Source organism: Mesoplodon bidens (assembly GCF_964165515.1).
Source record: "Mesoplodon bidens genome assembly, chromosome: 19".
NCBI lineage: Eukaryota > Metazoa > Chordata > Mammalia > Artiodactyla > Ziphiidae > Mesoplodon > Mesoplodon bidens.
In genome coordinates this window covers 8,032,901-8,045,451 of record NC_138179.1, presented here as the reverse complement: position 1 = coordinate 8,045,451, position 12,551 = coordinate 8,032,901, and the positions used below count along the sequence as shown (strand labels likewise).

The window sequence follows — 12,551 nt, the reverse complement described above, 5'->3', positions numbered from 1 at the left end:
ATGGATAAAGAAGATGTGGCACATATATACAATGGAATATTACTCAGCCATAAAAAGAAACGAAATTGAGTTATTTGTAGTGAGGTGGATGGGCCCAGAGTCTGTCATACAGAGTGAAGTAAGTCAGAAAGAGAAAAACAAATACCGTATGCTAACACATATATATGGAACCTAAAAAGAAAAAAAAAAGGTTCTGATGAACCTAGGGTCAGGACAGGAATAAAGACACAGATGTAGAAAATGGACTTGAGGACACGGGGAGGGGGAAGGGTAAGCTGTGACAAAGAAAGAGAGTGGCATGGACATATATACACTACCAAATGTAAAACAGATAGCTAGTGGGAAGCAGCCGCATAGCACAGGGAGATCAGCTCGGTGCTTTGTGACCACCTAGAGGGGTGGGATAGGGAGGGTGGGAGGGAGACGCAGAGGGAGGAGATATGGGGGTATATGTATATGTATAGCTGATTCACTTTGTTATGAAGCAGAAACTAACACACCATTGTAAAGCAATTATACTCCAATAAAGATTTTTTAGAAAACTAAAAATTAAAAAAAAAAAAGTTTGCATGCCACAACTAAGGAGTTGGCAAGCCACAACTAAGGAGCCCACAAGCCCCCAGTAAGGAACCAGCAAACCGCAACCAAGGAGCCCGCAAGCCTCAACTAATGAGCCGCCTGCCACAACTAACACCTGGCGCAAACGAATAAATAAATTAAATAAATAAATAAATAAATATTTTAAAAAGGAATCTACTAGTCCTTGAATATAAGGTCATGTTTCTGTTTTCCTTCGTATCTTCTACGGAGTGCTTTGTGGATTCATGTAATTTTATTATAGAGCCAGTTTTTAACCCAATTTTAAATGTTTATATTCCTGGAACATTTAAATATTTGCATAAATGTCATGAAACAACCATAATTTATCCTGTAAAAATACAATTTACCAGATTATTACTACTAGCTTTATTCTGTGAGCTTTCTCCTTTATTCAAAAGGCACTAAGTTGTCCCATTCATTCAGTCAACATTTTAATAAGCCCTACCAGGTACCTTCTAGACCCCAGAGTTCTCATTCTGAAGGATTTCAGAACTCAACATAAAGTAGAGGAGACAGCCAATTAAACCAGCAGCTATAATGCAGTGGGATAACTACTACAATAAAAGCATATTACAGCAGGAGAGAAAGTCGGAGCAATATCAGGGAAGGCTTCTAAAAGGACTTGATGCCTGGGTTTAGTTTTGATGGATGAGGATCTAGTAAGGCAGATGGTTCAGGGAGAAAGATGTATGTAAATTCATTGATGAGCATGTGCTTCATGCCAGCCTCTACGTCAGCTTCTAGAAATGAAAATAATACATTGACGCTAATTCAAGATACTAGTAATCTTCTCAAGAATTTACTTCATAGAGAAAAGGCTTAAAATTTGGTCTTAAAAATGAGTTCACACTCAATTTTTTTTAATGAGTTCACTGTGCACAAAAAAGGTAAATATTGCGTGATTCTATTCATACGAGACACAAAAATAAGCAAAACTAATCTACAGTGATAGAAGTCAAAACAGTGGTTACCTCTGAAGGGCAGTATCAACTGGGAGAGGTTAGGAGGGAACCTACTGGGGCGGTGGGAATGTTCTTTATCTTGGTTTTGCATGGTGGTTACTTGGGTACATACCTAAAATTTCATCAAGCTGTACAGTGAGATTTTGTTGTATGTAAGTAATGAAGGGGGGCATTCCCAGATCTAGGAAGCAGCATTTTCAAAGGCACAGAGTATTCAGACAAGGCCAAATCACAGAAACTACCAGGGCTTGCCATGCTAAAAAGACTGACATCAAACCATGTGTACCTTCCACTGAAAGGCACTTGAGTAAAATGACCAGATGTACATTTCAGAAAGACTATTCCAGATGTATAATGGATTGGAGGGGTATGAGACTAATAGTCCAGGGGACAGATGAAGCCCTTTTCTAAGGCAATGACTTTAAAGGTGGAGAAGAAACAGAAGATAATAAGAAGGTAGCACCAAAAGGACACTGTGACTGATTAAATGTGAACAGAGGAAAGAAAGAGTCTCAACTGATGACTAGGTTTCTGGCTTGGGCCCGAAGTTGCATTTAGTTTTGGAGTCTACTGAAATAATATAAGAAACATGCTCCACTCAAAATGGAACATTTTTCTATGAGATGTTATTCATTGCCAAGTGTTCATTCAGTTGATGTCCTATTTTCCTTTATTATTTAAATATATTTGCTTGGAACTTCCCTGGTGGTGCAGTAGTTAGAAACCTGCCTGCCAAGGCAGGGGACGCGGGTTCGAGCACTGGTCCTGGAAGATCCCACGTGCCACGGAGCAACTAAGCCCATGCACCACAACTATTGAGCCTGCGCTCTGGAGCCCACGAGCCACAACTACTGAGGTCCATGCACCTAGAGCCCGTGCTCCGCAACGGGAGAGGCCAGCGCAATGAGAAGCCCGCGCACTAGCCCCCACTCAGCACAACTAGAGAGGGCCCACGCGCAGCGACGAAGACCCAACACAGCCATAAATAAAAATTTTTTAAAATAAATATATTTGCTTGGCAATCATCTGTCAACTTCAATTTGAATCTCTATGGTACCAGCAATGTGACAATATAAAATGTTTCCACCATTAGGTAATTGCTCCTTACTACACCTCTAAGCCTACAAAGAATAAGCAATTTGTCCCTCCATAATCAGCTGTAAAGAGGTATTCTCAAGTCAGCATCTCTGACAAAATGAATAACTTCTGATCTATAAAACTCTATACAGTGAAAGATTTCATTTATAGATGCTTACATAAACTAAAGAATCTCTAAACCGAATTTATTAATCAAACAACTGTTCCAAACCCACCACAGCTTCCTACCACAGCTACTCACCAACAGATTCCAAAACCAACTTTAAAGCAGAGCCAAAAATGACATAATAACATGCCTGATACAACTAACCATTTTTTAAAAGCAAAAGATGCATCTAAATACATATATACTATAGATAAGAAAACATGAGTTTTAAGCCTCTGGGCACACACACATATCCGAACCAATTTTCCTCTAAAAATTCAATGTGGTTTTTAGAAAAGATTGCTTTGATATAAATTTCACTCATTCAACAAATATGTATTGATTAGCTAATGTGTGACAGGCACTGTGCAAGTGCTAAGGATACAGCAGTGAGTAAGACACGTCCCCACCCTCATGGAGTTTTATACCCTAGTGGTATATGATCATGAAAACTGTATTCTGTGGCAAAGTCTTCCTCCTACCCCAGTCTCTAAGTGAACACTGCAGTGAATCTGCCCTGAGCCTTAAATTAAGATCCACATGACTGAAGATTAAGTATAAGGATTATTAAAAAGGAACTTCAAAATAACTAGTTGGTAAAAACATGGAAGGCCTCTCGGAAATTAAAAAGTAGAGATATAAGAATTATTTTTAAAAAAGCACCAGACTCGGGACTTCCCTGGTGGTCCAGTGGTTAAGACTCTGTGCTTCCACTGCAGGGGGCACAGGTTCGAGCCCCGTCCACTGCCTGGCGGGTGGGTTCAATCCCTGGTCAGGGAACCAATAACCGGCAAGCTGCGCGGTGGTGTCCCACCAAAATGGAAGGGTAAATCAAGAAAGAGGAAACGAAGAATACAGACAACAGGATCCAACACAGGACAGCGAAGGAAGTCCCCAGAATAATGGTGAGGAAGATCCCAGGATGGCAGCTATGCTTTAAGCACAAAGGCAAAAGGTACAGATTGGAGCAGGCCAGAAAGTTCCAGGAAAAGTTTTTTCTAATATGGTGAACTGAGTGAACACCTGATGCATATTAACATATGGAGTAGGGACTTCCCTGGTGGCACAGTGGTTGAGAATCCACCTGCCAATGCAGGCGACACAGTTTCGATCCCTGGTCTGGGAAGATCCCACATGCCGCAGAGCAACTAAGCCCATGCGCCACAACTACTGAAGCCCACGCTCCTAGAGCCTGTGCTCCACAACAAGAGAAGCCACTGCAGTGAGAAGGCTGCACACGGCAACTAGAGAAAGCCCACATGCAGCAACGAAGACCCAACACAGCCAAAAATAAATAAATAAATAAAAAACATATGGAGTAGATTTAACATTTGTTGATAACTTTGGCGGTTGAATTATAGTAAATAGAAACCTAAGCAAATAATATAAAAAGCAATTATTAAAGGAAATATTTAAGAGGAAATCAAGCGTACAGGAAAGGAAAAGTAATCCTAGTATATTAAATAGCTTAGTTGTGAACAGCATTTACAAAGGCCTAATTATGTAAACAGCGAACAATGATCCCTAACCAAAATTAAAACATGCATATACTAAGATAAAGAAATGGGAGGATAGGAGCACGTGTGTCCTTTGAGGACTGGTAGCAGTATAGAAAAAGAGCCAAGTCCTCATCTTTAATAGTGGGAACACAATAAATACTCCTTAAATGGAAAAAAAAAAGTAGCAATAAAAGCATATAATTTCAAGACATAAAGACCAAATTAATAAATTTAGGGACTTTCCTGGTGGCGCAGTGGCTAAGAATCCGCCTGCCAATGCAGGAGACACAGGTTCAAGCCCTGGGCCGGGAAGATCCCACATGCCGTGGAACAACTAAGCCCCTGCACCACAACTGCTGAGCCTGCAACCTAGAGCCCATGAGCCACAACTACTGAGCCCGCGTGCCATAACTACTGAAGCCCGCATGTCTAGAGCCTGTGCTCCTCAACAAGAGAAGCCACAACAATGAGAAGCCCACACACAGCAACGAAGAGTAGCCCTCACTCGCCGCAACTAGAGAAATCCCACGTGCAGCAACGAAGACCCAATGCAGCCAAAAATAAATAAAATAAATAAATTTTTAAATTAAAAAAATAAAATAAAATAAATTGCTTCAAAAAAATCACTTTATGAGCCAAATTATTAAATATTAAGTATTACTATAAGACATTCTTAAGTGTTCATAAACATAATACTTACCACCATACTAGTCTCTCAATGACTACTCAGGACTTTACATTATTAGGTATGAACTTAAATATCTGAACTAAACAGACAAAATTACATATTACTTTTAAGGCTCCCATGTTTTTAACTATGATTCAAAACCTTTAGCAATTTTTTTCAAAGATTTTCAAAGCTGATGAAAGGAAAAGAAATCCTGAGATGGATTGCTCAGTATACTCAATCCCTGTCAATACTCCACTCTTTACCCCCCAACCTCACAAACATTATGCAGTTCTCCAAATCTTCTCTCCATCATTTGTATATTCACCCAGTCATGCAATATTTGCTGAGCACAAGATACACCAGGCACTGAACCTATCTTGGCACTGGGGATTCAGCATCATGACTGACAATAAACATGATAATCGCAAATTATGAACTATACAGAATAGTGCAATACTGACAAAAGACAACTTCATATAAGATGATAAGAAAAGGCCAAGCTGAGGCAACCAGAGTTAGGACTTCAGGTATGAAGAATGAGCCAGACATGTGAAAATGTATAAACAGCCTTTCCCGACTGAGAGGAAAACAGCCTGAGAAGAAAGGAATGACAGGATCTGATTTGAATTTTAAGATTACACTGGCCACTGTGTGAAACTGGGAAACCACTGCATGGTATCTTAGCAAGAGAGGATGGCAGCTGGGACTAGAGTAGTGGCAGTGAAGATGAGAAGTCAACAGACTGGACTGGATACCAAACTACATGACTAGGCAACAGACTCAAACTGGGGATAAGAGGTTAGGTCAGACTGTGAAAGAGAGGAAGTAAGGATGTCTATAGATTTTCGGCTTTACCCACCGTGTTGGAAGAGTGGTGCCATTTACTGCCACGGGAAAGACGAGGAGAGGCCTAGCTTGATAGAAGGGCCTTTTCACAATGCAATCTCTCTAGACTCTTTTACAAGTCATTAGGAAAAGGCAAGACACCACAGCAAGCCTTGAAAGTTTTTTCTGCAAGGGGTAAGATGCTAAGACATTCTAACTTTACAGAAATGAAAGAGGAGAACTTCCTCTGTAAAACCTCATTTTAGCATAGATTTGCTCTTAATGCAGTCCAGTATCAAGGACTCCAACAACCATCAATTTTCCTGAACCTTGTTCCAAGATAGTGATAAACCTGAGATTCCTCTAAAGTAAAAAGAGCCTTATGTTAATATTAAATCCCTAATGAAAAGGGGTGACAAGGGAAAGCCTTCATCTTTGAATAGATGGGTCTTCTAACAGACAGGTCTCTGACTATAACAGTAAATACCATAAAGCTAGTTTTATCAGGCTTTTGGGTCAGTAATTAACTATCCACCTCTGACCTCCAAGAGCTCTTTATTATTAGAAGAAAGGAAAGAGGCTGAGTGGGTGGCTCAATTTAAACACAAATATCATGAAGCCCAAAAGGTAAAAGCAGAAGCATAAACAAGCCCTGAAAAGAGAAGCCATGCTTTCTAGAAACAGTATGGAAAGAACTGTCATCAACAAGGACCTACTGTATAGCACAGGGAACTCTACTCAATATTCTGTAATAACCTTAATGGGAAAAGAATCTGAAAAAGAACAGATATATGTATATGTATAACTGAATCACTTTGCTGTACACCTGAAACTAACACACTGTAAATCAACTATACTCCAATATAAAATAAAATTGTTTAAATAATTTTTTTAAAGTTTAAAGATATTAAAAAAAAAACTGTCAGTCCCATCTTAGCCTTCTCAGTACTACTATCAAACCACCAACTTTTAATTTATAAGTAAAAACCTCTTTACCTCTGCAGCTGTTTAACATTGGAGCTTCTAAACTCTCAGCATTAATCTCTAGTGCTCCAAAAACAGATTTTCTATAGCCACAGCAACAATAATAATCACTTCCCTAACTTTTCCTGGGACCTATCATAAAATCAAGTGCCAAAATTCTTCCCTGTCTCCTGAGAAAACACCTGGCTGTTGGTTGGTCACCACACTCCCAAGTCTAAGTGACTTACACATCTTTCCGGAAGGCAACCCTGAATGCTGTCACTGTGAAGTCTCACTAACCAAGCACGAAGACAAACAGTGAACAACAAACAACAGCTGTCCAGTTTGGTAAATGGGGAGGCCATTAACCATCAAGTGATGTCACCTCATTCTGCTCATTCCCCCCATATCCAGGGTTCATTGGTGTATTTATCTCCTCTTTGTCACTGACACTTCATATGGAGTGTCAAACTGGAGATTATGAAGAACAGAACCTTTGTAACTACTTAGGTGACTACATATAAGCAGGCTAATTTAAAATTGCACCATTTTTCCCCTTTACATATAATAACAGCTGGCGAGGCATACTTGCAAAAGGCTTGACCCAAACCTACCATTCCACACTAATGCTAGAGCGTTCACTTGTAAATTTAGCAAATTTAGATGAAGGCAAATTAGTGCTTTAATAAAAGAGAATAGTGCATCCCAGAAGGTACCAAATGTGAAATTCAATTTCCATTTATACAATGATATTTTATACTAAGCCAGCTAACATCACATCATAGGTAGTATAATACTAATGAAATTTTAATATTAATACTACAAAACATGGAGAATAAAATTTTGGTTGGGGAGTCAATGTTTTAGAGCATATTAGGGTTGGTGGATAAGCAAAATGAAAAGTTCTGAAATCCTCAACTATTACATGCCTAATTATTCCACTAGCAAACACAACAACCTTTAAGTGACTAGGAAATTAAATTCTTTAATAAACAATTAATTGAGCACATACTATGAAATGAGTACGGTGATATGGCACTTCCAGATCACCAAATACTCCCACACACACTCCACATTCCTACAGCACTCCCTTCTATAGCACTGGAGCACTTAATATACTGCATGTTAATCATTTATAGATTAAATACATACATACTACTTTTTGAAAATATTATGCCCATTAATCAAAAAAACACAAAAAAAGAATCTTAACATAGAAGTTCTGATATTTTATTCCCACTTGCCATGGACAGTCCTACACACACCTTACAATATATACTGTACACTTCGGTGGAGATCATCCACCCAGGCTATAGGAGAGGGGTCTTAGTCATCTCTGTTTCTTCAGTGTCTAAGTCAGAGACAGCGCTCAGTAAAAATTTGCTGAATGTATGAGCAAAGAGACACTTGAAAACGTGAATCCACAACATAACTTTTTGACATCAGCCAGCTGCTTAGTCTAATACAAGTGCCAAATTCTACTTAAAGGGATTAGAAGAAATTTACCTACTGTATTTTATTACTACAATTTAAAAGCTAAGGACAATTTTAATTCAGTCAATTCTTAATTTAAAAAAAAAAAGCCTTATAATTCTGTTTCCAGAATGGTGCAAGGAAGGAAGAGAGGAGGAGGAAGAAAGAATTAAAGAACTGGAGATTTTTTAAGGCTTCTTGAGAGTTCTGAAATGCTCTAAACTGCAATTCCTTTCATTCAACGTTTTTTTATTGCTATGTTCCAAGCACTTAGAATACATTTTTAGAAATACACAGCCACAAACTTAAGATGCAATAAGGAAATGAAGTAAAGAGATGAAGAATTTAGATGCTAAAATTCTCACTATCCATAAAGTACAGTAATACTGTACTTCAGAAAATACATGCAACTGAACCAGAGTCAAGCCTTCAAAGGAAAGCTTGTGTTCTATTTAAGAAAGATAGATACAAGCCAAAAGTAAAAACTACCACTAATACATCTCCCTTAAAGAAAAAAAAAAAGTTAAGGTATATTTTAAGGAAATTATTAATTTTTATTAAACTGATATACAGTGTAGCTAAATTAGTATGCAAAACCAATCTTTCTAATTTCTAGAGCTTCTGAAATGTAAATGAGAAGTCACTAGCCTGCCCTTTCAGTAGGAGTTATGTCACATAACACTCCATTTCCAAGGCCCCATTTTGCAAGATAAACTGCTTGTAACTCCGTATTTGTAGGTGGCAATATGTACTTGATATTTTTTTAATACTATCTAATTGTGGTTAGGCATTATTTAGTGCTCAGTACTTTTAAGTAAAGCCAAGCAAGTAGGTATTTCAGTAGTTTATCAAGCTTGCTTTTTACTTGCACAATGATTCATATAACACACCATGTGTATTTGTCCAATCCCTTCCCCCTTCCCATTCACCTTATACAATATAAGCAAGCAGCTAAGACTAAGGATGGAAGTTTCAGTACCTATTTACATTATTCACATGCCCCAAAAAAGTTCTCAAACTATTTTCTAGCTCTATCAAAAGCTTTAAAATTCCTTCTATAACCTTACTAAAAAAAATTCTATATCAAAATCTGACATTTACTAGTGTAAACAGTATCATATTCAAAAGAACTACCCACTTCATAAAAGAAAGAGCTGCTGGTTTACATTTAGAAATGCTATGTTATCAACTTGCTTCTCTTTCTTGCCTTAGTTTTCCTCTGCAGCAAAAATGATAAAACATAAATTCATTCAAACAACAGTTAAATAAGGTTTTAACAAATATTTTGCTACCCCTTCAAATATATGCTTTAAAATTCAACAAGCAGACACTTCCTAACCAATTGAACAAATACCTTCGGTCAAATCACTTTAAAATACACCAACTATTAATTTCCTTTATATTTACAAAGGTAGAATCTTAGTTTTATATGAAAGTAGGCAGGCTAGAGTTGGATAAAAGTTTAATTTCAGAATTCCTTAATGTCAGCTAAAACACCCTCAAACTTAAGAAACTAAACGCTGCTAAACCTTGAAGGTGAATTCAGTTTGACTGATGTCCTCTTTCATGCCATGTAAACCACTGCCTAATTGAGGCCAGACCTGTCAGGTTCAACAGCATCCCAGAAATGACTAGCCTTCTAGAGCTGGAAACACATCAAGAATTTGGAATATTTCTCATATTGAAGAAAGGAAAAAAGTTCAAGTGAGATTGTCCCTAAGAACAATCAGTATACTGTTCCACAGGGGGAAAAAAAAAAAAAGACCTAAAAAGCATACTTTTGTTATTCTGGTCAGTCCACAGGAATATATCAAAATTCTGTATCTATTTCCAGGTGATGGCCCACTGAACTTACCCTTTTCCTTCCTACACATGAACAAGAGTTCACTATTAAATTCTCATTTTGAATGCCTGTCTTGTAATCTAGATTTTTTATTTTATATCTTTAGCTACTAAAACCATCACCTGGAGCACGGCTGGTTTCTTGACTTAGAAACCTGTTACCAATAATGCCTAGCACCTAAGCTGCTTAATGTTTTTCACTTCTTACCAAGAAAATCCATTAACTGTCGAAAAGAAATAAATACAAGCAAGCGCGCACGCGCGCGCGCGCGCGCACACACACACACACACACACACACACACACACATTGAAATCCCAGTCATGAAAAATTAAGTCACATTACGGCCATAAACCGTGCAATAGACACTTCGAGTTAGCGTGTGCCTTAGTGATCATGGACAGCGGTATCAGAGTAAGTGATAGGGGGTTGGAGGTGGCTGACAACATACAGTGCATCAGAGCCAATAAGCAGCAGGCTAGGACTGACAGCAAGGCCGGTCTCTAAAGGGAGCTATAACACAATATCAGAATGCTGGATTTCCGAATGCCATTTTATGGGGAAGGAGGGGATGAGAACTGGGGATCAAGTGCAATGAAGGGCTCTGACCAATGTCTGAGGCGATGAAACCGAAGACAAGATCTTCTGGCAACACCAGCTGTCCAGTCTCATCTCACCTCAAACACAACTCAATTTCAGGTCGTTCTTATCAAAGTCAGCTGCTCAAAGGGTGAGGGGGTGGCAGGCAGGGGATGGTGACAGCCCCCAAGAGACTGCCAAAAGCCCTTGGAAAAGGCAGAGACACTACAATTGGAAGGGGCTTGAAGGGGCTTCTACTTCGCAAAAGGAGGGCTTTGCAGCCGCCTCCCCTCTCCCTTTCCAGCCGGGGTTGTTAGGTAGGAGGTTAGGATATTGCTGGAGGGTTTATGAAGGAGTGATAGGAGAAAATGGCAGTAAAGGATGAGGGGGGCTGGAAGGGCTGGTGCCACCCAAGAAAAGGGGGGAGGAGGGACTTCCCTGGACACATCCAGGATAACAACGCCACCACAGAGCAAGGGCAGTGCCCTGCTAGCGCCTGACACCCCTCTCTCTGGGAAAGCTTCGCCCCCGTCCACACGATCCCAATCCCCAAACACTGCTCCCACCCGACTCTTCTGCCCCACGGTATCCCCATCGTGGCCTCCTTTCCCTTCCGCCTCAGGCCCCACGCCCTCAAGCTCCCCTCCCCTTCCCCGGTCACCCACCCTCAGGGCAGCCCGTCGCCGGCCTCCCCGGCAGCTCGCCCAGACCCCTCCCCCCTCACCTCTCCTCAGCGCCTCCTCGTAGCTGAGGAATCCGATCCGTGACTCCTTGGCGCCCATGCTCCCCTCATCCCCTCGGCTGGGGGTCGGAGCCCGATCTCGCCCCCACCCCCCTCCCGCCTTCTCCTCGGCGTCCCGGGCAGACGGTGTTGGCGTCCCCCAGCCTCCTCCTCCCCCCACACTAACAAGTGCGGCTTCTGCCCCGGCGGCTCCTCCCGGCCGCCGCCACCGCCTCCATGCCGAATCACGTGACCCGCTCGCACCCCGCCCCCTTCCCCTCCCTCTTACTCCGCCCTTCTCCTCTCTCCTCCCCTCCCTTCCCTTCCCTCCTCACGCCCTCTTCCCTCCCCCACCTCCCGCCTGCTCCGCCGAGGGTCACCTGACCCGAGGCCGGGGACTGTTCCGGGTAATGGCCGCCAGGGACCACCCACCCCCACCGGCCGCGCGCAGGGGCGTAGGGGCGGAGCCAGACCTCGCGCGTAACGTATCATCGCCACCTTCTGGCCAATCCGAAGCCGCGAGGCCTAGGAGCCTCCGCCCGCCTGGGGGGCAGTGACTTCCGGGGCGCTCGAGGCAGTCGTCCCGCCCACCCGTTCTTGCGCTCGCTGGGCGGGGTCGGAGCCCTTGAGTGTTGGTCTGGCCTGGGCCCAGACGCATCTTGAAGGAGAAATGGAATCTTAGGGTGCCGGGGTCCTAGCGGTGCGGTTCGTGAGAGGAAGGAGCGGGCAGACGGTGCATTCCTAACGTTAAGGACATTTTTGATTGGGAGGGAGCTGTGAAAGGAAAGGAGACTCTCAAGGATTTCATGTCACCAGAGAATTCTTTATCCTAGTGGGGCGATCCTTAAGGAAAGCGAATGTTGTGACAAAGTTGAGAAGATCTTCCTTTTCGCGTTACCCCATCCCCCATCCCAGTTGAAGCTAGATTTCCTTTCACATACGCTCAGCCAGCCGGCCCTGGGCGCACCTCCTGCTCTGAGCCTGCTTCGTGTACACAGGCTTTGGAAGCTGTTAATGCAAAGGCTTAGCTTGCTGATCTGCAAGAGTTGCTCCCTGCCAGAAATGTGGGAGTTACAAGACTGATAACAGCGTTTCTTACGCTTTTTTTAAATTATTAGTATTTTTTTAATTGTGGTACGGTATAAGAATTGGCCATGCCACCCATTTTTAAATAT

General features: G+C 41.5%; 1 protein-coding gene across 2 annotated transcripts in view; it reads right to left on the bottom strand.

Moving 5' to 3' along the window:
• Nucleotides 1-11,533, bottom strand: part of USP32 (ubiquitin specific peptidase 32) — a 209,019-nt gene extending 197,486 nt beyond the window's left edge. For both annotated transcript variants that reach the window (XM_081218969.1, XM_081218970.1), the window contains exon 1: nt 11,380-11,533. In XM_081218969.1, coding sequence (XP_081075095.1) covers nt 11,380-11,437 — 58 coding nt within the window. In that variant the 5' untranslated portion in view covers nt 11,438-11,533. The remainder of the gene's footprint in view (nt 1-11,379) is intronic.
• Between the last annotated feature and the right edge of the window lie 1,018 nt (nt 11,534-12,551).